Raw genomic sequence first — 22,766 nt, 5'->3', positions numbered from 1 at the left:
ACGGAGGAAGTATTACAGCGAGAGAGAAAATGAAAGAGTGGGGGGTTTTATTTCTGAGATTGTTTCCAGTTCAAAAGGGCTTAAGTGAACTTATTCATAACCTAAACAGTACACAGACACACGTTCTCTCATTACAAAAGGCCAGTCTCTTCTATATACAAACATGGACACAATCATTTTAGTGTCTTTATAAAACATCTTAGCAAAATATAGCCAAGGCCTATTTAAATATGCATAAATAGCATGAAAATATTTTCTCCATTTCAGGTCAAACAACAATGACGTACAAGATTCATCCAGATAAAAAGAGGAACCATAATATCAAAAGGGTGGACACCATCCCTGTTTTAATTTCTGTACAAGACAAGCACCTGCAAGACACTTTCAACCGGCAAATTATAGCTGGAAAAGAAAAGATAAAAGACTAAAAGCCTTTAGTCAAGCAATTTAGGAGATTTTAAAAGTATTTAAAAATGTGATTTCAAAAAGACTTTCAAGTTTGTTCTCAAACAGCACATCTTTGGATGTTTTGCAATGTTCAAAAAGTCAAAATACTTTACAACAATTAAAGCAACTTCACCATAAGATTATGTAAAACATCATATAAAATATGTACAATAGTGCAGACAAAGCATCGGGTACTAACCAAGGGTAAACGTAAATCAATTCTATTTTTCAGATTTTTATTTCCCATTTTGGATTAAAATGTGCTCATTTACTTGTATTTAAGTCTGAAATGTGTTCGGTCTTGAAAATGTCTTACATTTTAATCATTTTTTTCCTCTGGGTATTTTTGCAAAAAAAAAAAAAATCACTTTTTTTTTTCTCTAAACATTTTTCTCTTTTTTTGCATAGACGTACACATACAGTAAGCTGGAATAGGTTAAAATAGCTTGTCTGAATGCACAATATGACGCAAACATCACTGTCTTTAGCTTATTTCTGAAGGAGGTTGTGGAAAGTGTTTTGTCCCTTAGATACCTGACTTACCTGTGAAACTTTGGAATGGAAAAAAACAAAAAATGGATTGCACTTAACAGTCTGTGGGCAGGTGCCACTTCAATTTACCCTTGTTAGCAAACGCAGAAGCAGAAACGACCATAAGAATCATAAATACAAATACACATCCAAGATATTAACGCTTTTCGATTATTTCAAATCCCTGTCATCACATTAGGAAGCTGACAATTTCAAAAAAAAAAAAAAAAAAAGAGGAACATCTAAAAATTCAAATATGATTTGCAGAGTCTGTGACGTTGGTGAGAATCTTCTTCTCATTCCAGGTGAAGCTGAAAGAAATGAAATTAAAGCTAGGTGTTAAGAGTTTGTGCTCAACAAAAAAAAAAAGTAAAGTTTGGGGGGGTTCAGTTTGCGGCCTCGGGGATGGGCGGAGCTCGTTCCAGTCTCATGGTCCAGGGGTCAGGGGTGGCAGGGTAGAAGGGAGGGTGTGGTAGAATGTCCTCCCTGGCCAGGGCGAAGGCAAACACCCCCCTCTTCCTCTCCACCTCCTCTGAGATGAGCTTCCTGTCTGTCAGGCTCTCCCTGCTGCTTGCGTCCAAATCCTCCAGCCCCCTCCCGACCGGGGGGCGCACCTCCGCCAGATGACCCGGCACAGGCGGCCCATGGGCGGGCAGCCGCAGGGTCCTTTCCCCCTGAAGCGTGTGGGGCTCCGGAGGATAGAGGAAGCTGGACGAGCGCCAGGCGGAGGGCTTGCGTCCCCGTCGCGGGCGCGAGACGCGGCAGCTCTGCCGCTTGATGTGTCTGTGCAGGTGGTCGGAGCGGGTGAAGCTCTTGTAGCAGTGCTCGCACTGGTACGGCCGCACGCCTGTGTGAATGCGCAGGTGGTTCTTCAGGTCATAATTGTGCACGAATTTGGAGTTGCAGTGCAGGCAGATGTAGGGCCGCTCGCCCGTGTGCTTGCGCATGTGGATCTTTAGCTTGTCCTGCCTTGAGAGACAGAGAGAGAAAGGGAAAGAGACAGGCAGACAGTGAGTAAACAAGAGGGTTTGGGGTTATCCTTCGACAGTTATGAAAGATAGGGCAGCTTTACGTGACTTTCGTGCCTGAAAAAATCCCTGTTAAACCTCAAGACAAATGGTGCTGAAAGCATCTACCCACACGCGCACATTGGTGGCTTCTTATGGTTAAAAGCAGGCAGGAAAGGATGAGAGGGCACATATCACTTATTTTATGTGGTATTCCTGATGAGTGATTCAGCAGCTTGAATCATTTCATTCCTGTCCTTTCTCTGATCAGCTTTTCGTTTTCAGTCTTTTTCACCGAGCCGTCTGTCCTCCTGCTGTACAGTGGATGCCCCTCGAGAAGTGAAATAAAGGTGGTATTTTGTTACATGTGATTACAGTATGGAAACCACTGTGAAGCTCTAAAGGAGGTTGACCACAGTTGTTTCACAGTTGCATTTGCATGCGTGGGGTGCACTATCTGACAGGCTCTTCTGCTCTCGCACCTTCTCCCTGTGAGACTGACACAGTTGGTCTAGCCGACTCCTCAACCTTCCTGTTATTTGTGCCATTCATTGTCATTGTGCTTTATGACTACATGACCTTCAAAAGGCTTTTGAAAACTTTGATGTAGGACTATAAAGCATGTTTAACAGAAGTCCCAAAAAAAAAAAACCCTTTTGAAAGACGCGAGTTGAAGAAGCAATGCTGACATTTTACAACAATTCTGTTCCTCTGTAGAATGAGCAATAAAGGCAATTTGCCCACGACAATGCCCAGATTTTCCTCAGAGGTATGAATAATTAAGCTATTCTTTGCTGTACTACTTTGTGTATTTTCCACTGCTGCCAACATTTGACCAGTATCAGCTGCCAAATGATATTGTTCCATTCAGTGTAATTTATTCCTTTATAGGCTTTATAATTTAGTTGCTACTATTAATTATTCAGTAGCTGCTGCAAAACCAGTATGTCAGTTATGTCATTATGAGAGTGAGGCTGCATATGGGCCCTTGCAGTTTAAGGCTAATTCAGTTTTTCAGTCAGTGGGTATGACCAGAACTTTGACTTTCACACCTGAGCAACATAGATCTCACCTTCCTGCCGAGTGCATTTTCAGAGCGTGATCACCTGAGACTTGCTTTTAGCTGCCCTATGGAGTGGACCTTTGGCTCACCTGCCCTGAAGTCTGTCCACTTGAGTACTATCTGGCAACTCTACCATGGTCAGGAGGCGTCTTACCTTGTAAAACGGACCTCGCAGATGGTGCACATGTAGGGCTTCTCCCCAGTGTGTGTCCGCATGTGCCGAGGTAGTTTTCCCGCACCCTGGATCACTTTGTTGCAGATGGGACACTGCTGTGACGCTTTGGGCTTCAGCTTCCGCTCTTCCTCCAGCTGCCATGGGGGAAACAAAGTCCCCAGGTGGGATGCTGAGAGAAAGCTCAGGTAGTTGCGCAGGTCTGCCTCGTCTTTGATCTGGCTGAGTGGAGGCTCAGGGCCCATTCCAACCCCTGGGCTCATGAAGTCTTTGAGGAAGTCTTTGTGGAGTAGAGTGTTGGGAAGATCATCTTTCAGCTCCTCCTTGATGACCTCTTTTTTTATGGCAAGGTCCAGGGGTCCACTCTCCAGAGGGGCAGAGGGGTAAAGGTGAGGTGGGCGATGGGGATCCAGGAGCTGGGGGAAGCCTGGGAAATCTGTGGCCCACATTGGGGGATAGAATCCAGGAAGCAACGAGGAGAAACCTGTCCCTCGCTCCAGCCCTGGCATCTTTGGGTACAGCCCTTCTTGGAGAAGGGACTCAATGGAAAAGTCTTTCAGTGCTCTGCCTTCTAGTCCCTCTTGCTCTCTGGGTTTGTCACCCTGCAGGGTGTCTGGAGTGTCCGAATGGCATCTCTGGGAGTCAGGGCGCGCTCTGTCTGAGTGGACCTTCTGCTGAGAACTGCAGGGTGGGCTTTCTGCACCTCTCTCTCCCCCCACGGTTTGTCTTTTCTGGTTGTTTGGACCACCTGCTTGTACGGATCGCTCACTGATGTCATCCTCATCATCTTTTGACTCGTCTTCCGCCTCTTCCACCATTTCGTCCTCCTCCTCTTCATCCTCCTCTTCGTCTTCATCCTCCTCTTCATACTCCTCCTCATCCCCCTCTCCTTCTCCACCCCCAGTGCCTCCTCCCCCTCCTCCTGTGTCCATGATCTCCAAGCACACATTGATGATGCAGGGGATTTCCAGAAGCCGCGCCGCACCCAGGATCTCTTTCACATTAGATGCCGTCACTGTCAGCGTCGATGTGTATGCAAACTCCAAAATTGCTGTCAATGATTCGGGCGCTACGAAATCCAGCTCGTACACGCCATGCTGGCTTGGGTCACCGTCGCCAGTAGCCACAGTGAAAAGCTTTTTGAAATACTGGCTGCATGCAGCCAGCACAGAGCGGTGGGTCCGGTACTCCTGGTCCTTCACCACCAGGACAACGTCGCAGAGCAAACCATCGCGCCGCTGCTCGTTCAGACTACACAGGACATCACTGCTGTGGTTTGGGAAGGGAATCCCAATAAGGTCTTCCTCACCGTGTGCCATAATTTTGTAGGAATCTGCAGAGGAAGGGAGGAGAAAGACAGAAAGAAGGAATAGGTGTTACCACTCTTTGTGACATTTGAAGTGCCTGTTATTTGCCCAGATGCCAGACTTCTCGTTCTCTCTGCAGTCAGCTTTTCGCAAACAACATCTGAAGGCTGATAAAGTGTGACTCGCCAATGTTTTATGTACTTTTTTGTGGATTAGGCACAGGCAGTAGTCTAGGTGACGTTCAGAAAACAAAACACAGGAAGGCAAAGGGGGTCAGGTTCTAGTTTCTAATCTCAAGGAAATAAGTTTGGAGGGCAAGAGTGATTGCACCTCCCCCTAACCCATTTTATATTTTTTCCTTATAACATGTTTCTTTAATCAGTACCTCGAGATTAATCATCTTTAGTATGTTCTCCAGTAAATTTTTTATTTTCAATTATTTTTCTCTCTGTTCTTTTTACTCACCTTTGAATGCACATATTACTTTGTGTACAAAATATTTAGTAACACATTTTATTTGACAGCTGCCTACATGAGGACAAGTTCAGTTATTTGGGTATGATGCTTCACAACTGTGTTAAGTCACTTTAGCTTAAGATCCCTTAAATCATACAAAGTCATGTACTATAAGTATTGGAGCATTGCTTATGCATGTGTTTATGAAGTGTTTATAGGTTTAAAGAAGGCTTTATGCTTCCTTAGCACAGTCTGATCATAATCTCAAAGCAGTTGTCATACTTTCTGCAAAGACTTGAGCATCGTGAGCGAATTCTTTCTTTCAGAACGGCAGGCGTGGATGAATGAAAGCCGGATTGTACCTGGGTAGTCCCTGAAAATGTGTACGCTGACTTTATAAGGAGCTGTTTGGCAGCACTGTCCTTCATTCACAGCTATGAATAGAGCATAATCTCAGTGTGTCTGCTGCGGCGGTCACTGCAGGCATTTGGATGGATGCTTTCAGACGCCCAGCCCAAAACCAGGCTTGTTGACTGGCTTTATCTGCTCGGAACGCCGCTCCAACGGCAAAGTAAATGAACGCTGGTTTAAGTCTTTCTTTCTCGCTGCATCTCTTCGGTCTCGATCAAATCTGAGCACTTACCAATCAACTGTTGAATATCCCTTGCACTGTTGCTAGGAGACGGTTGCTATAATTACCAGTTAGACATATAGTCCAGTAAAGAAAGAAAAAAAAACATCTCTTTAAATGAGGAGAACTGTATACCGAACACGACGAGCGGGCTTGGGTGGGGGACTGAGATGTCATTTAGAGAAAAGGAAGAATCGTTCAATAGGGTGATGTGTATGTCTGGATGGGGATGAAGGACGGCGTATTTCTGAACAGCTCTTTCAAAAGCGGACTGCCATTTAGGCTTCTCAGTGTGTCTGTATGTAATATAATAAATACTGTGGTTATTCCTCTTTAAAGCATTTCTGTGCTTGAAGGGAGGGTGGGTTGGCCGTTTGCTTGAATTGGCTGCAGCTCAGTCTAGAATTGCAGGCATATTTGTAAACTAAGAAAGACTGCTAGATGTGGGAGGGCAGCACTTTTGCTCCCTACAGAAAGTCTGGATATGTTCTGAGGTGGGCTCAGTCTGGTGAAACGCAACAGAATAGAGGAAAAAAAAATTAGTGAAGAAGAGAGGAAAAATAAGAGAAGGAGAGCGAACGAGGGATCCGATGTCCCCAGAAGTTCCCTGACAGGTTACGCGAAAAAAAAAAAAAGACACTGTGCCCCTCCCTGGAAAATCCAGCCAAGTCAAACAGGCATTTAGAGCTAAAAACAACAGTAAATCCCACCCACTCTGGGAACACGTGCAACCTCTGTTGCTGCCTAACTCTCCTCCCCTCCCCTGTCCTCACAGATACACTCCCTTAATTATAGAGTGTCTATGTGTGTGTGTGTGTGTGTGTGTGTGTGTGTGTGTGTGTGTGTGTGTGTGTGTGTGTAGGATAAGGGCAGGATGTGACACATGCACAAAGAGGGAAGGAGGGCACTTCTTTCCCACTGTAACGTCCTACAGGGCTACCACCACGGACTCAAACACACCCCGAAGCTCTGCTGACTAACTGCTTTAACCCTTAAGACCCGAGATCACCAAGAAGGCCTGCCAGTAAAGTCCTTTCTGGCTTGAACCAGAGGCGAAGCCTCTTTCTGCTGGCCCCGAGTGGCCATTCCATTCCATGACTCACATATTAATATAATAAAAATTATTTCCCCTGTCACTCTCATCAGATTGATTGATTTATTTAAGATTGACAATATCTATAATTTTATCTGCTAATGTAATTTTCCACGAATATTGTGATTTCTCAATGCTGTTGAGATTTTGATTTAGTTTGTGTCACAAACTACCATTCTGAACAACCAATAGTAAACACGGCACATTCAACAGCACAGGACGCCTCGCGCATCTTTTGAGGAAAGTGATAGGAAACATGTAACCGCTTAGAAAGCTCCAGTTCTACACGCTGAATTCGCTTTAATGGCTTGTCAATGGCAACACACACACAACAGTGCTAGATTACAATGAGCAGCTTTCTTCCTTTTGGGTCTGATGACGGGCCTGTCAGGTTCGTGTGGTTAATTAGGACTCTGTATGTGAAATATTGAGCTGCAAGTGAGCAATGGTGGGTGAAAGGGGAGCAATAACAAGCCCCCTGCTGTTAAAGCAATTCACACCTCTCCACAAAGACAAAGGTAAAGGTGAAATTGACAGCACAGCTACAGCTTTCATTATGCCGCAATAAAAACAGCTTTCACACTTTTACGAACACGAATATCTGCTCTGACTTACGTTTTCAACACAGCTCTTCATCAAAATATGGCTGTTGTCGGAGCAGAACCTTTGTATCTCTGTTTTCCAGTTTTTGACATGATGTAAAGGACAACAGGTATTTTCAGATTGTGTTTGAGTTTCATGAGGGATGGATGGACCAAAAGAAACGGCCCAAAATCACTTGCACGAAAAGCCTTGTTCCATAGACTTATATTAAGAGTAAAGTATGTTTTTTTTCCTTCTCCTGTAAAGTTCTAATCTTGGAGATACAAGGTTTTGTTCCAACCGTGGTGATCTTTAAAGAAGAGAGGTTCTTGGAGAACCACATTTGGTTTAATTCTTTGGTTTAAGCAATAATTCTCCAAATCACCATCACTTTGAACAATTTTCAAGAACCCCAAAGTGTTTTTTCTGTGGCATCACATGAAGAACCACAGTGGGCACCTTCATTTTTAAGGTGTATAATTTGATTAGGCTAGTTGAGAGTGGCAGGAAAAAGGCCATTGCCACTGAGAAAATCCATCACTACCGTACGTATTGTGGTGTACTGCCTACTACGCTCTTAACATTGATGGTTCTTCAGGGGTTTTGTCGTACAGAAAATGGTTCTATTAAGAACCATGAACACCTAAAGACTTCTTTGCATTGGTATGTAGTTCTTTCCACTGTGAAATGTTTCTTCAGACTCTCAGACAGAGAATGTGCTGTAGATGGTTCTATATAGCACCTTTTTGAAAGGGGTTCTATATAGCACCAAAAAGGGCCCTTCTTTTGTTACAATGTCAAGCCTGTAGCAATAGAAGAAACTTTTTGGTCCTACAAAACCAAGAACCCTTGAAGAACCATGATTTTTAAGTGTGCACCTCCAGTTATGAATCCACCCAGGCTTTGATGTGTCCATTGAATGTTCATCAGATTTTGATTAGTTTGAACACATAATACTGAGCTACTTCAGCCACGGTCTGTTTTTGTTCTATAACCGGGTTCTCTACGATCCAGAAATTATGAGTAATAATCTCTGATGACTTCTGAAAGCTGAAACACGAACACTGAGGTTACCTCAAAACCTAAATGTCACTTAATTGAGTAAAAACACAAGTAACGTCTCCGGCAGGTGCTGCCTTTGATCTCTGGAAATAACATATACTCTTCTCTGTTAAGTTTATTGAGGACAAAGAACCTCAAACGCTCCCAGAGAGGCAAATACTTCAAGAGCGAGTGCTTGTTTTTGCTTCTACTGCTGGAATTTTTTTTTTTAAAGCATATAACAGGTGAACGTAATGGACGAGTGTCGCTTATCAGCTTTGAGTAAAGTTAAGACCAAAACTACCAAAAGCAAAAGTTAAAACAGTCCACATATCTCAGACATATTTCATCATATCTCAAGGTGCCGGAGACACAAGGGTGTTGACAGACACAGGAGGGAGGAAGACAGACAGCGTTACAGACAGACACGAGAGAGAGAGAGAGAGAGAGAGTTACGGACCGACAGGAGAGAGAGAGAGAGAGAGAGAGAGAGAGAGAGAGAGAGAGAGAGAGAGAGAGAGAGAGAGAGAGAGAGAATGAACAGACGTGTATTGGGCTGCACCTGAATGTGAGGAAAAGCTGGTGGTAAATTGGCTCAATCCAGCGCTGGGTTAGTGGGTCCTAAGGGAGATCATTTGAGGGCCTTTCCAAAGGCTGAGCTGGAGGGCGACCTGTAGGTTCAGTCTGCTAGCCGTTAGCATAGACACTTATTTAGACTGTTTACAGCCACTAGGTGCTCACCGGCGTCTTAGCAATGGCTCTGCAATAATTGAACAGATGGTTCTGGATTTGGATTCTCCACTTTGTTGATGTGTCTCTCAGACAGAGGAGACAAGCACTGTGGTAATGACAGGTGTAACACGGGTAATGAGCGACTCTGCTGCCGTTCGGTAACAGCAGATGAATCTTAACTGGCCTGTTTCTGCAGCATTTGAGGAAATGCATTCTAAATATTGTCAGTGTTCCCAGGACACTGTTAAAAAAAAAAAAAATACAGCCGGAATAGGTTCTTCGTGTGTTGCTGCAGAAGAACTGGTCTGGTTTCTGAAAGAACCTTCTAATGTTTAAATTCTTTAGAGAATCCTTTTTGTAAATGAGATGTCAAGATTCACTTAAATAGGATCTGTGCGGTATCTTTAAACTCGCATCTCTTTTTCGAACAAGGGCCTGTAGAGCTGTTTTCAGGGTCTTTAGAGCTTTTATCAGGGCCTGTAGAGCTGTTTTCAGGGTCTTGAGAGCATTTATCAGGGCCTGTAGAGCTGTTTTCAGGGTCTTGAGAGCTTTTATCAGGGCCTGTAGAGCTTTTATCAGGTTCTTTAGAGCTGTTTTCAGGGTCTTGAGAGCTGTTTTCAGGGCCTGTAGAGCTTTTATCAGGTTCTTTAGAGCTGTTTTCAGGGTCTTGAGAGCTGTTTTCAGGGCCTGTAGAGCAGTTTTCAGGTTCACATTTTTGCTACAACCCAACTCCTCACAAAGGGAAAAATGTGGACCATTTGGGTTTCCCCAAAAGTAGTTCTTCTGTGCCATCGCTCACCTTTTGTGGAATAATTCAACGTGCTGAAATAGTATCATGAAGTCATCGAAGAACCACTTCCAGATTTTTGCTCCAACCTAACTTGCAACACACAGGGTATGTAAATGTTCTTCACTCTCACACATTTCTTTTTAAGATTTGGTTCTTTAAGGAACCATGGAATTGCTCAAAGAACACTTTCGGTAAAGAGTGATGCCATAGATGAACCATTTCTGGTTCACTAAAGAACCCTGATTTGAAAAGTGATTTAAATAGTGTCGAGAATCTTTAAACTTAAAATGTTCTTTATACTATCAAACCCTCTTTTAGGCTTTCTCCTAGAACCTTTAGATTATGCAGAACTCCTTTAAACTTTAAAAAGGGTCTTCACACTTGCACCTCACCTCTCATCTTTACAAAAAAAAATGCTTTCTAAAGAACCACTTGTTGAAAGGTTCTTTAGAGAGCTAAAAGTGGTTCAACTATTCTGTTGCTCTACTTTAATCTAAACTACGTCAAGATTTCTGCTCCACACTAAAAGGCAGCCGACACAGTATAGAAATGTTCTTCACACTCACGCATTTCTTTTTCAGATATGGTTCTTTAAGAAACCGAAAGTGGTTCTTCTTTGGCATTGCTCAAAGAACACTTTTGGTAAAGAGTGATGCCATAGATGAACCATTTTTGGTTCACTAAAGAACCTTGTTTGAAAAGAGGCTAAATAGCATAAAGAATTTTTAAACTTTTATAGGGTTCTCTACACCATCTAAACCACTTTTAGGGGTGGTCCTAGAACCTCTAAATCATATACAGCTTCTTTAAACTTTAAAAAGGTTCTTCACACTTGCACCTCTCATTTTTCCCAATAAATGCTTTCTAAAGAACCACTTCTTGAAAGCTTCTTTAAGGAACCGAAAGCGGTTCTTCTATGGCATTGCTCAAAGAACACTTTCGGTAAAGAGTGATGCCATAGGGGAACCACTTTTGGTTCACTAAAGAACCCTGATTGAAAAGAGGTTAAATAGCATAAAGAATTTTCGACACCATCTAAACCACTTTTAGGGGCAGTACTAGAACCTTTAGATCATACACAGCTTCTTTAAACTTTAAAAAGGTTCTTCACACTTGCACCTCTCATTTTTACCAATAAATGCTTTCTAAAGAACCACTTATTGAAAGCTTCTTTGAGAATGATGCCATAGGAGAACCACTTTTGGTTCACTAAAGAACCATGATTAAAAAGATTATGTAGTGCAAAGAACCTTTAAACTTTTAAAAGGTTATTTATTTATTTTAAACCACTTTTAGGGTTCATCCTAGAACCTTTAGATTATGCCGACTGAATCAAAAGTGGTTCTTCTGTGGCATAGAACCATTTATATAGTGCATATAGTGATTGTGCAGGGTAATGTTGAACGTTTTATTGTGGTTTTTAGTATTGCTTTGTTTTGTATGCACTCTGTGCTTTGCAGTTGCTCTTCATTGATGTTTATTTGGCTTCCCTGGTGGAGTAACATAGTCCGATTCACTCAGCCAGGCGTAATGACGGCATAATAAACTGTAGGGTTTTAGCTTCGGCCTCTCCAGCTTGGCTTACTGCACAAACTGCGAGTTCATTGAAAGGTCTTCTGCCCGTTTGACACACTTTAAGCATTATCGGCTTGTTTTATTCATGTAGCACAACACGAAGTAGAGCATTTCATAAGATAAAGATCAGCGCGGCTCTTCTGACTCATAAAATAAGAAATCTGTTTATGAGTCTTCGCTGGCTTACAGTATATCTACTGTGCGGTGCAAAAGTCAGAGGCCTTCCTTCACCAATTTAGCTGTCAAAATGACCGTTAAATACAAATTACTCATTTTTCTGGGGACATTTCTGAAAAGACAGATTAGGTATAAGACAGTCCAAGACGAGGGGAACATCAAAGGAGAACGTTTACAGAACTGAAGGTAAGCAGTTTTAAAAGCTACAGAGAAAACGTGACTCCTAACAACCACCTGGAAGACCTGGTAGACAGCAAAACGGCCCCCATCAGATAGGCAGCACTTAAAGCTTTGGTCTCTGAGAGAGAGGAGAAAATCAAGCTGATTCAGATCTGAAAACATCCACAGGTGTTTCTGTCCATCCTTCCACTGTGTTCCACAGAAGACCACTCAGCGCTGTGGGTCTGAAAGGACGTGTAGCTGATCAAGAAGAACCTCACTGAGAAAAGGAGACGGACACGTCAAACAAAAGCTGAACGATGGACTGAGCGCCCCAGAGTCCAGACCTCAGCACCACTGAATGTGTGATTACATGGATTGCGAGAAGAAGAAAGTGTGAAACCAACTTCTAAGACTTAGATTCAGACTTCTAAGACTTCTAACAACTTCTAAGAGTGAGAAATAAATAACGTCTGTGTGTTTGTGTGTGTGTGTGTGTGTGTGTGTGTGTGTGTGTGTGTGTGTGTGTGTGTGTGTATATACGTATGTATATGTATGCTTTGCTCTGCTTTAAAAATACCTTTGCTCAGTAGACAAGTTTCATATTTTTGTCTTCATGGCGTCGTGTTGGCCAACAGACCATCAATAACTCCTCTAATCTCCTAAGACACGTGAAAATGCCTGCACACCAAGCTCTCATTAGGACCAGCAGCTACTAAAACACGCTGAGGCTGGGTAACGTCTGCCCTAATCCTCCTCTTCTGTAAGTACACGAAGCAGGACTGCACGCAGGCCATCATCAAAGGCGTCACCCTCCCACAAACAGTAATTTACACCTGTTGTTATCTGTCTAAGTCACCGTAGTGTTCACTCAGCACAGTTCACTCAGCCTTTCTTATCAGACCCATTTGTCTGAGGCCGTGCGCTCGCGAGTCAACCCAATAATCCCTGATCGCTAGAACTGTGTTGAAAATATCTGTACATTAAAATATCAGAAATCTACGGCTGTACTGGGTGATGATATTTCAGAATGTACGCAGGGACTACTGACCAGAGAAACAGCAAAGGGAGAACATTTGTATGTTGTATGGATGAAATAAAGCTATATGTGATGATAACAAATGTCTTCAACTTTTATTACAGTGTAACTTAATGTGACTCATTTTTTCATCAAGAAATGTTTATACAACTTGAATGGGTGCATTTTCAAATAAAATAAGAGATTTAAAGTTTTTTGATGGAGAAAAAAAAAATATATATATATATATATATATATATATATATATATATATATATATATATATATATATATATATATATATATATATATATAACATATACCAATAATTATTTTAGTCAGTAATAACTTAAACAGACAAGTAGACTGGAATACTATAAGGTGGACGCCAGCACGCACTGTAAGGGGTTTTCAATATTTTTGGTAACATCAAGAGGTTATTAAAGGAATTTAAAAAATAGTCATCTATTTATAGTATTTTATGGAGAAGTCATCTGATCACCCGTTTTAAAATAGGGTTTTAATTTTATTGTAACTGTGTTTTATAGCTTTTTCAGTCGTTATGACGTTTTCATCAGCTCTGTTCTTCAGCTGGGATGCATTTAACATTTCTGCATTTCTGTGTATATAACAAACATTTTTAAAGAATTCTTTAAAAATTCTTTAACATGACCAAGAAGTCATATATGTATATGTGTATATATATATATATATACGTGTGTGTGTATGTATATGTATATATATATATATATATATATATATATATATATATATATATATATAAAATGCTGTCAGAACAAAACCTCGTATCTCCAAAATTATAACTTTACAGGAGAAGCAAAAGACATACTTTAATTTTAATGACCGAGAATTTTTTCCAAGTAACTTTGGGCCATTTTTGTTGGTCCGGTCATCATAAAATGTGCACACAGTGTAAAAGGCAACGTATATATGTATGTGTGTGTGTGTATTTGTGTGTGTGTGTATGTATTGCATAAAATCAGTGTGTGTATAAATTGAGTTTCTTTTTTGTGGTTTTCTGTTTTTAACTGCTGTTTTCCACAGAAACCAAACTTGACTTTTCCTAATTATGCAATGGGGTCAACTCCTCAGCCTGAACGGTCAGTTTATGAAAACCTGCACCTCTAATGTCGCCACCCAAAGCAGGAAACCGGGGAGAGCACCTGCTTACACGGTAATCATGAGCTAGACACGCTGTCACAGCGGCTCCTCTCCGGACTGGGTGAACAGTATCTAATGGGACAGGTCACATGCTTTCCCCGTTGACCCGGCGGCCTGAAGCTTCTCCCTGTACGCTGCGTCTACAGTGGGTTACAACCCAAATAATTACGTGAGTCACCAAATGAGCGTGTCCAGCGGCGCGCTCCCGTCCCCGTGCCTACACCTGAGCGCACATACGCACACGGTGATGTGTCATATGTAGGCTGTGTGTGTCAAACCAACACGAAAACGCAGACAACTTTCACACTGGCGTCTGCGTGACACACAGACAAGCATGCAGCCTCTCCAAAGTGCCTGAAATCCACTTTAAAAGCGCATAACATACTCACCCCCAGCCTCGCGCGGAGCGTACGCCACTGATCCCGAGACTACGAAGACTCTCTCTCTTTCTCCTTCCCTCTCTCTGTCTGTCTCATCTCCCGCTCTCGCTCACGCCGCACTCCTTGTCCATTCTCACTCACGCGGTCATCTTCCCTCCATTCACAAAACTGCCCCCCCCCCAAGCACACCATCCGCCAGTGGCAGAGAGACAACAGCGCTCGCTCTCACTCACTCACGCACGGAGAGAGCAAGAGCAAGTGGGTGAGCCGGCAGGAAAGAGGGGAGTGAGAGAGAAGAGGTGGACCAACTGTACAGCAGCAGAGAGAGAGAGAGAGAGAGAGAGAGAGAGGGAGGGAGGGAGGGAGGGATAGAGAGAGGAGTAGTGCAGGGGCAGCATGATGTAGAGATGCTGCACCACTAGTTTTTATAGCTGGGTGGGTAGCGCAGAGATAATAATACCCCATCCTCCTCCACAACACAAGTTAGGCACGGTGTGTAATAAAGGCCGCAGCGCAGACACCCTCTGATTTGGGGTCAGTCTAAATGAATTTTTAGGTTTTCTTACAGCAGATTTGCAGGGATCGAGGGAGGGGTGAGTGGGGGGGGACGAAAAAAAGCCCAGTCGTGCCAACCCTATTTATGCATCTACAGAACGCTGGGCCTTTCAGAAAGGAACAGGAGGAGGGCAGCACAACAGAGGGCAGAAGAAGGAGTGAAGGATGAAGTAGCGTCTTACACATGCAGTGCTGTGCAGAAGTCTGATGTAAAGCTGGACAGCATTTACGGTTACCATCCAGTGCCTAATTCATATAATGAGTTCTTCGTTAAAGTGAAGCGGAAATTTTCCGAATGTCTGTGTATTTAAGTCTTTGAGATGTAAACAGAGTCGTTCAGAGTGGTTTGTTGTGAAATAGCTTGTAGTAGAGACTTTATTTCCATGCAGTGGTGGTGATGGCAACCAGGGGTCATCATGTCCAGAGCCATTTTATTTACTATCCAACACCACCAGGGAACCTACACAAGCCTTCTGAGGTTTTATATGAAATATTGATGATGGTAAAATCTGAAATACAAACTGTTTTGCCTTTTGAGGCTATCTCCAGAGACTTTAAAGATGCTTGTTAGGCTTTTTCTTTTCCGACACTACCATAAAACAGTGCCCCAGACATCAGGCGGTGTATTCATATCCATTTTACGGCATGTGGAGTGGTCTTTTGTAGATGATGAATAAACTCTTAGCAGATTGTCTTCAACAACATATCAGGGAAGTGTCAGTAGTGCAGCATCTGAATACACTGAAGTAAACGTCTTGTAGATGTTCTGTTGATACGTTACTTACATTAAAGTAGATGCATCATTAATATGTTTTCTCCATTAGGCAAAACCTAACCTCACCACCCTACATCTAACCCTAACCCTAACCCAGGCCCTAATCCTAACCCTGACCTTAACCTCAACCCAAACCCTAATCCTAACCCTCATATGTCTTGGACATGCTACTGAGAGTCCGTGGAGTGTTTGTTTCATTTAAAAAGGACTAAAATAAAGTGTCACCATAACTGTCTGTGTGGGAGCTTTTAGAGGCGTTTAACTCTTCTGACGTCTGGTTCTTATCACCACCACCGTGGACGATTCTGACTCTGACTTTTTCTCTAGAAACGGATCATTTCGTGCCAAACCACTCTGAACGTCTTTGAAATCTTAACCACTTAATCATCACAAATTTGGAAAAATCAGTGGAGGTGCCTTTAAAACCAGGTGGGTTTGTGGCTGGAGTGCAGTGAGAAGTCAGGAAAGCAAATCATTTTCTTTAATAAAAACTCTATGTTGTAAGGTTTATGCTATTCATATTAATTCTAACATTGTTTATTGCTTTTTTTGGGCTAAAACACACTCAGTGATCGTAGAAGTAGTTAAACTATTTTCTTGTCTGTGTAAGACCACCCCTGCGTCTTCACGTTGCCACTGCTGGCCTGAACTTCCTGACATCTGGGATTTTCTGGGATGTCTTTGCCTTCAAATCCTCTGAACTCTATTTATTTATTTATTTATTTATTTTTATTTGCTTGTTTTTTTAACCCATTATTTTGCCCTTGATATTGTGGGAGCGGTTCATGACGAACAGAAGGCCTCGCTAATTATCTAAAGAGCTAATGAGTTTTTACCCGCAAGGACTGGAGTCTGACACACGTGTGCTAGAAGGTTAGCAGTCTGAAGACGTCACTCAGACTCCCATTAACCCTCGTATTCGGTTGAGATTATCTTTACTTCATCATTATTCGAGACCCCAGTGATATGAGTGTCATACAGTATTCTTCTAAAAATGAATTCTTCTCTTCAAAGTAGTTCTTTTGATGTAATTAGAAGCCAGTAGACAGAAAATGAGTCCATCCTTAATCCTTTCGCCAAAAATAGTAGCCGTGCACATCTGAGAAAGGTAAAAACCCAACAGTGACCATAAACACTGCCATTAGACTGAGTAATGAAGAATTTAGTAGGAGCAGTTCAGAGCTTCAAAATCTTTACAGAAGAAGGAAAAAACATTTTCTGAATGGAAGTTAGTGGAAGTAGAGATTTTTTTTCTGAGTAATTTGGATTATTTCCATTCCTCGTGTAATTCCAACATGGTAAAAAGGGCAGCCGGCACTTTAAAATACGTGAAAACATAAAAAAAACAAAACAAATAAAAATAGAAAGATGTTTAAAGTTCTCTGCAGAGGACTTTTGAAACTTCATCATGTGGACTGAGGTCCACAATACCAAACACAGCATGAGGGTTAAACATAGACTATAAAGTGATAATAAAACTAATTTTTTTTTTTACTGTGTAAAGTTATGAGAACTTTATTAATGCCTGACTATGTGTTGAAGGGGAATTCCACCATTATTTCAAAATTTCTTCATAATTAAATGTAGAGTCAGAACTGCTACAGTGGTGGTGATAGGAACCAGACATCCACCTCAAAAAGCTCCCTCACACAAAGTTATTACACGAAATGGTTATGAATACCTTGCCTGAGTCTGTTTCATGAGATCCATTCATGGCAGAGAGGTGCATTCATAATGTTGCAAGGCAGTTCGGCATGATTGTATATAAAAACTGGGCAAATAAAATAGCTACATTTGTGCTGTAGCCATGATGACCCCTGGTTCCTATCACCACCACTGTAAAGACATCTCTAAGTTTCTCCACAATGAACCGTTTCACATCAGGCCACTCTGAATGACTCTGTCTACATCTCCACCACTGAATTATGGCAGAAATTTTGAAAAATGAGTGGAATTCCCATTTGTGTATGGTATTCAATGAAGAATGAAGTGCATGTCCTTGAGGAAGACAAGCGAACCAAGCCAGTTTATACTGGATGCCCAGGGTCCAGTTTCCCCAAAGCATCTCAGTGTTAAGACCATATGGGTAGAGAGAGTGTTCGGTGTGATGCTTGTTCTACCATTCAAGAGTCATCTTTGCGCTAAGATGCTTTTGGGAAACGTCACTCAGTATTTTTAAGAGTCAGTAATCAGAATAAGTTCATTTTTTTTGCAAGATAGTAAGGAATTTAGTACAGCACCTCGAACGTGTGGCCAAGCAGAAGCTCCGTAAAGAAAGGACTAGTCAAAGCAGACGAACTGTCTGTCCATCATTCAGCAGAGCTTTAAATAGCCTGAAGCCGGAGGAAAATAATTACTCTGATTCTTTTGAGCCCAGCGCCACAGAACATGTGAGTAATCATTTTTCCACAACAAAGAGAGAAAAAAAAGTGGCCCAAAACGGAAAAAACACTGTGCTAAAAACGAATAAAAACAAAAGACAGGAAGAACGAAGAGTAAAGCCGGCGTGGACTGTCAGCTGAATGAGCGATAGTGATTGATCTCTGCACGCGTGAGCATGTCAGAAACACACGTATTCCTTCACATGTGGGACAGGCTCTGACCACACCGCTGGATCCTGTGGTTATTCTCGGTCTCTGCTGCTCTACAGGCCGCTGCGCTGATGTTAAAGTTAAGTCAGGCCCAGAGTGACGCCAGGACGCTTTTCACACCTCCAACAGACAGAAAACTCAACTTCCTGTGTGCGCTGCTCTTCTGAAACCTTCCTCTGCTGTGCAGATGTATTTTTAAGGGATGTTTGGTTGTTTTCCTCAGTCGGGTGAGCACTTAGCTTCGTGATTATTTGAAAAATGCATGGCGTATTTTAAAATCGGCTTTTCTAAACCTCTGATTAGAGGCCGTTCAGTATAACAGTCCAGAAACTGCTCTTCCCACTCATTACATCCACTATGAAAGAAGTGACGGAGGTCTAGCTACTGTGCTTGTTCTATGCCTACCGTTACACTCTTTAGAAGTAAAGGTGCCAAAAACGTTTATTTAGGCGCCATAAAAGAACCACTTTTGCTTCCGTGAAGGAGGTTGTGAGTGTGAAGAGCCCCTGCATAATCTGAAGATGCTTGTAAGAACTAGTGCTGCACTGATACTGTATAGGTACTGGTGCCAGTACTGCCACTTAAACACAGTATCAGCATCGGCGATGAGGACACTGATATATATGACCGATATATATGACCAATACCATGAAGCAACAAATGTTCATGAGCGCCAGTAGACAGAACTAAACAACACGTCAGCGGTGCGGGACGACAAACGGCGGGAAAAGTGCTCATAGCAGGAACTGCAACGGCAGCATTTGGTGAGAAAACACACTAACGGAGCTGCTTACCTGAACAGCCGAGCTGCTCCTTTCAGTAATCGCTCGTCTGCCGCTGTGTGGTCACACAGTCTGAGTTAATGGTACTGAGAGAGCCGAAGGAACTGCCAGACTGCCAGGTATGATGATGGTCTTTAGCCTCGATTTAGCCTTTAACACAGCAGCCCACTAGCTGGGTCTGTGCATCCACTAGCCCTGTCTGTGGGGGACCTCCATTGGTCAGCTGTATTTCTCAGGGTCTCGCAGACCCTCGCTTCAACCAAGCCAGAATAAACACTGAAAGCCGCTGATACTGACAGCATAAACGATGGTAATATTTAAAGAAGGAGCACGAGTGGACAAGACGCTCGTATGAGACAAAAGACTCGAGAAACTTGGATGTGAAACTACATTCAGCTCTGTTTTTGATCCAGGAGGATCAGGATGTGTTTCTCAGGTTTATCTGTTCACTGTTCAGCTCTGTTTTAACTGTTTTGCACAATAAAGAAATTTTACATTTATGTAAATGATTAAACTTGGTTCTTCTTACTAGTTATACTAGTATATAGTAAATACTAAATAGACACAGTAAATAAAAATATGTGAAATATGATAAGTGAACGCCATCTAGCCAAGCTGTGTTTTATTTGTGATGCAGAACAAAGATTTTACCAAAATAAAAACATTTTCAAAATGTAATTGTATAAATATGAGGACTCATATGTGAGTTAGGTTAGATAGAGTTGGTATTGGTATCAGTACTCGGTATTAGCCGATACTAAAGAATCACTTTCACCACCCATACTGTACACTCCTAAAAATAAAGGGTTCTTTAAGTGATGTCATAAGAAGAACCACTTTTGGTTCCCTCAATAACCATGTTTGAAAATAGATGTGTGAGTATGAGGAACCGTCACATAATCCAAAGGTTCTGTACCAATTTAAGAGTTATTACTTGTTTATTTACATTATGGATGACTTTAAAAGGTTCCACATGCCCACACATCTCTTTTACATAAACGGTTCTCAAAAGAACCATTCTCCCAAAGCGTCTTTAAGGAACCAGAAGTGGTTTTTCTATGGCATCGCTCCAGAGAACTCTGGCTGGCGCCCTTATTAGACTGCTGACTCTTCAAATCGAAAGTTCCACAAAGTTTCTTTAAGCGATGCCACTTTTTGGTTTCCTGATTTGCAGAAGATATGTGTGAATGTGAAGAACCTTCACATAACGCAAAGGTTCTACACCAGTTTAGGGGAACCTTTGTTTAAAACTCAGACCTCATTTACAAAAATGGCTCTCTAAAAGTCTCTAAAGTGGTATATGTAAAGGTTCTATAGGCCTTTAAAGGGTTCTCCACCTTCACTAATTTTATTTTCAATCAGATTTGTCCTTTAGGGAACCAGAAGCGGTTCTTCTGTGACATCACTCAAAGATCGGACATATACACGTTACATTTCAAACTAAACCTAAAATCTACAGGGTACATAATGAATCTCTTAACAAGGCAAGTTTATTACACTATTACACAATTCTATAACCTAAGAATAGCTCCAATAGTTTGCATTGAAGTCCCTGTAGTTGCTGAGTAATAAGTCATTATATGGAATATACCTGGAATGTTAAGGGGATAAAGATAACTTTATGTCTGATGAACAAATTGGCAGCTTAGCAAATGTCTGCGGTGCGCTGAAGTGAAATTGTCCAGACTAAAAAGACAGTTTGAACCACTATTCCTCGAAAAACAACCTGCAATAATTTTTTTTGTTTTTGGTCATATTAAGCATGATCCATCACGCATCATATCATTTAAAAGGCCTTTAATTATCATTTTAAATCTCCTTTAATCAGCTGTTAAAACGTACTGACTTTTGCCCCGCCTCCAAACCGTCTCCTGATTTTTGATGATGTCACCTTGCATCAGTGGGCAGGGAAAAATATTATTAACCAGTAACAGCAAACGTCACCCCCTCCTCCACCTGTCACGGAGAGAAAACACTCAGCGAGCTCCAGACCCTCCCTGAGGCCGTATTTCACTCACAAATACATCACAGTGCGGAAGGAGAGTGAGTTATGATTTCCCATCCACGCCGACTTTGAAAAAGTCTTTCCATCCACTTTCTTAATATAATGAAACAACTAAAGTTCCTTTAGACACCCCTCCCCCACACGTCCGGCGTGGTTTGTCATTGTAGGTGGACGTTCTGTGAGGTTTTTCCCGGTCTAAAGTAGCGCTGTGTCTTTAAATCATCACTGCATGCTTTAAAGGGCTTCTGGTACATGGACAGGATTTCCTAAATGACATCAGGAATCCACCTAGTTATGCAATTTATGACTGATTCAGAACCGCGTTCAGCTGACCTGCTTTCTGCTGCCTGCCTCACTGTGACCAGGGTAAATGGACACTCTAACAGACAGCAGAAGAACCTTTAGTGTTAATGTAACCTTGAGATTTAAAGGACTAGTTGGCCACCTTCACCTTATCGTACCCCGTTTTCACGGTAGGCATGAACTGCACTTCCCTTTGCTTTGGAGGTCCCTCAGTTCAAACTGCCACACTGGAAATGGGTGTGATTCAAGATAAAAAATGAACTGCAAAGTCAACGTTTATTTTAGATTTATCAGAAGTAATTGATAATTGTGTGCAGAGGTTGGTCAAATATGTGTGTGTGTGTGTGTGTGTGTGTGTGTGCGTGTGTGTGTGTGTGCGTGTATGTATATAATTTTTTTGGAAAGGTATACATTATATGACATGGTAAGAAAACTGACCTGCGTCATTCTGAATCACTTTGGCCCAGACCCACATTTTCAGTTATCTACAAAAATGATTTTTAAAATAGGCCTTAAAGTTTACCTGCACAGTACTGCACAGGGTCTGATCCACTCAGACCAGCGCAACGCACACTAACACACCACCACCATGTCAGCGTTACTGCATTGCTGAGTATGATCCACCACCCAAATAGTACCTACTCTGTGAGGGTCCATGGAGGTCCATGGTATATATATATATGTGTGTGTGTGTGTGTGTGTGTGTGTGTGTGTGTGTGTGTGTGTGACTGTATGTGCACAGTCCACTAGTTTTCACAGTTTTAAACACAGCTTTGTCTTGAAAGTAGCTTTATGCTTGGGATGTCCCGGTTTATATATATTATTTATACATATAATTTCACAATTATACAGTGTGAAAGTCAATCAGAAACCAGTAAAAACTCCAAAACAGCTCAGAGATTTTGGCCTACTTTTTGGCTACCTGTGATTTCCGACTTTTAGCAGTAGAGCGAGTAACAAATGAGTCGTTTCCGTTCGTTTGCAGGGTTGTAGTTTTTGAGATATCAGCTGTGATTACAATTAACAAGTGATATATTGTTTGGCCCTGTTTTGTTTTGTTTTTTGCTTTCAGTGTCTGGCAGCAGCTTCAGATGTCTGCTCGTCTGGTGAAAGGTGCGTGCAGAACCAAAAAACTGGCAGCCTGTTTTCCCCGGGGAGGAGTTCACTCAGCCGCAGCCTCGGCCCGGGCGGCCACGCTGTTTTGTCAATGGTGAGATTTTAAGAAGCTCAGCTTTCAGTTTTGTGTAAACACAAAGAAATCCCACAGCCAAACACACACTGGGAAACACTTCCACACACACTGAAACAGGCCGAAATGCTCGGTTAGTTGTCATAGAAACCTGGGCCTGAGCAGGTAACTCTTCATTAGTTGGTGGACTCGCTGCACTTGGGAAAGCTTCTTATATTAGACA

The 22,766-nt window shown here is 42.1% G+C and overlaps 1 protein-coding gene across 2 annotated transcripts in view; it reads right to left on the bottom strand.

The window, feature by feature from the left end:
• Positions 1–780: 780 nt before the first annotated feature.
• The window catches only part of LOC108435470 (zinc finger and BTB domain-containing protein 7C), a 45,605-nt gene continuing 23,619 nt past the window's right edge, over positions 781–22,766 (bottom strand). The window contains exons 1-3 of one of the 2 annotated variants that reach the window (XM_017711329.2): positions 14,353–14,620; positions 3,203–4,553; positions 781–1,947 (exon numbers count right to left, since the gene is read on the bottom strand). In XM_017711329.2, coding sequence (XP_017566818.2) covers positions 1,365–1,947; positions 3,203–4,539 — 1,920 coding nt within the window. In that variant the 5' untranslated portion in view covers positions 4,540–4,553; positions 14,353–14,620 and the 3' untranslated portion in view covers positions 781–1,364. Of the gene's footprint in view, positions 1,948–3,202; positions 4,554–14,352; positions 14,621–22,766 lie in introns of those variants that run through there. The other variant, XM_037546247.1, reaches the window with a different exon arrangement.

The sequence above is a fragment of the Pygocentrus nattereri genome, chromosome 16 (assembly GCF_015220715.1).
Source record: "Pygocentrus nattereri isolate fPygNat1 chromosome 16, fPygNat1.pri, whole genome shotgun sequence".
Taxonomy (NCBI): Eukaryota; Metazoa; Chordata; class Actinopteri; order Characiformes; family Serrasalmidae; genus Pygocentrus; species Pygocentrus nattereri.
This window is presented reverse-complemented; position numbering and strand designations above follow the sequence as displayed.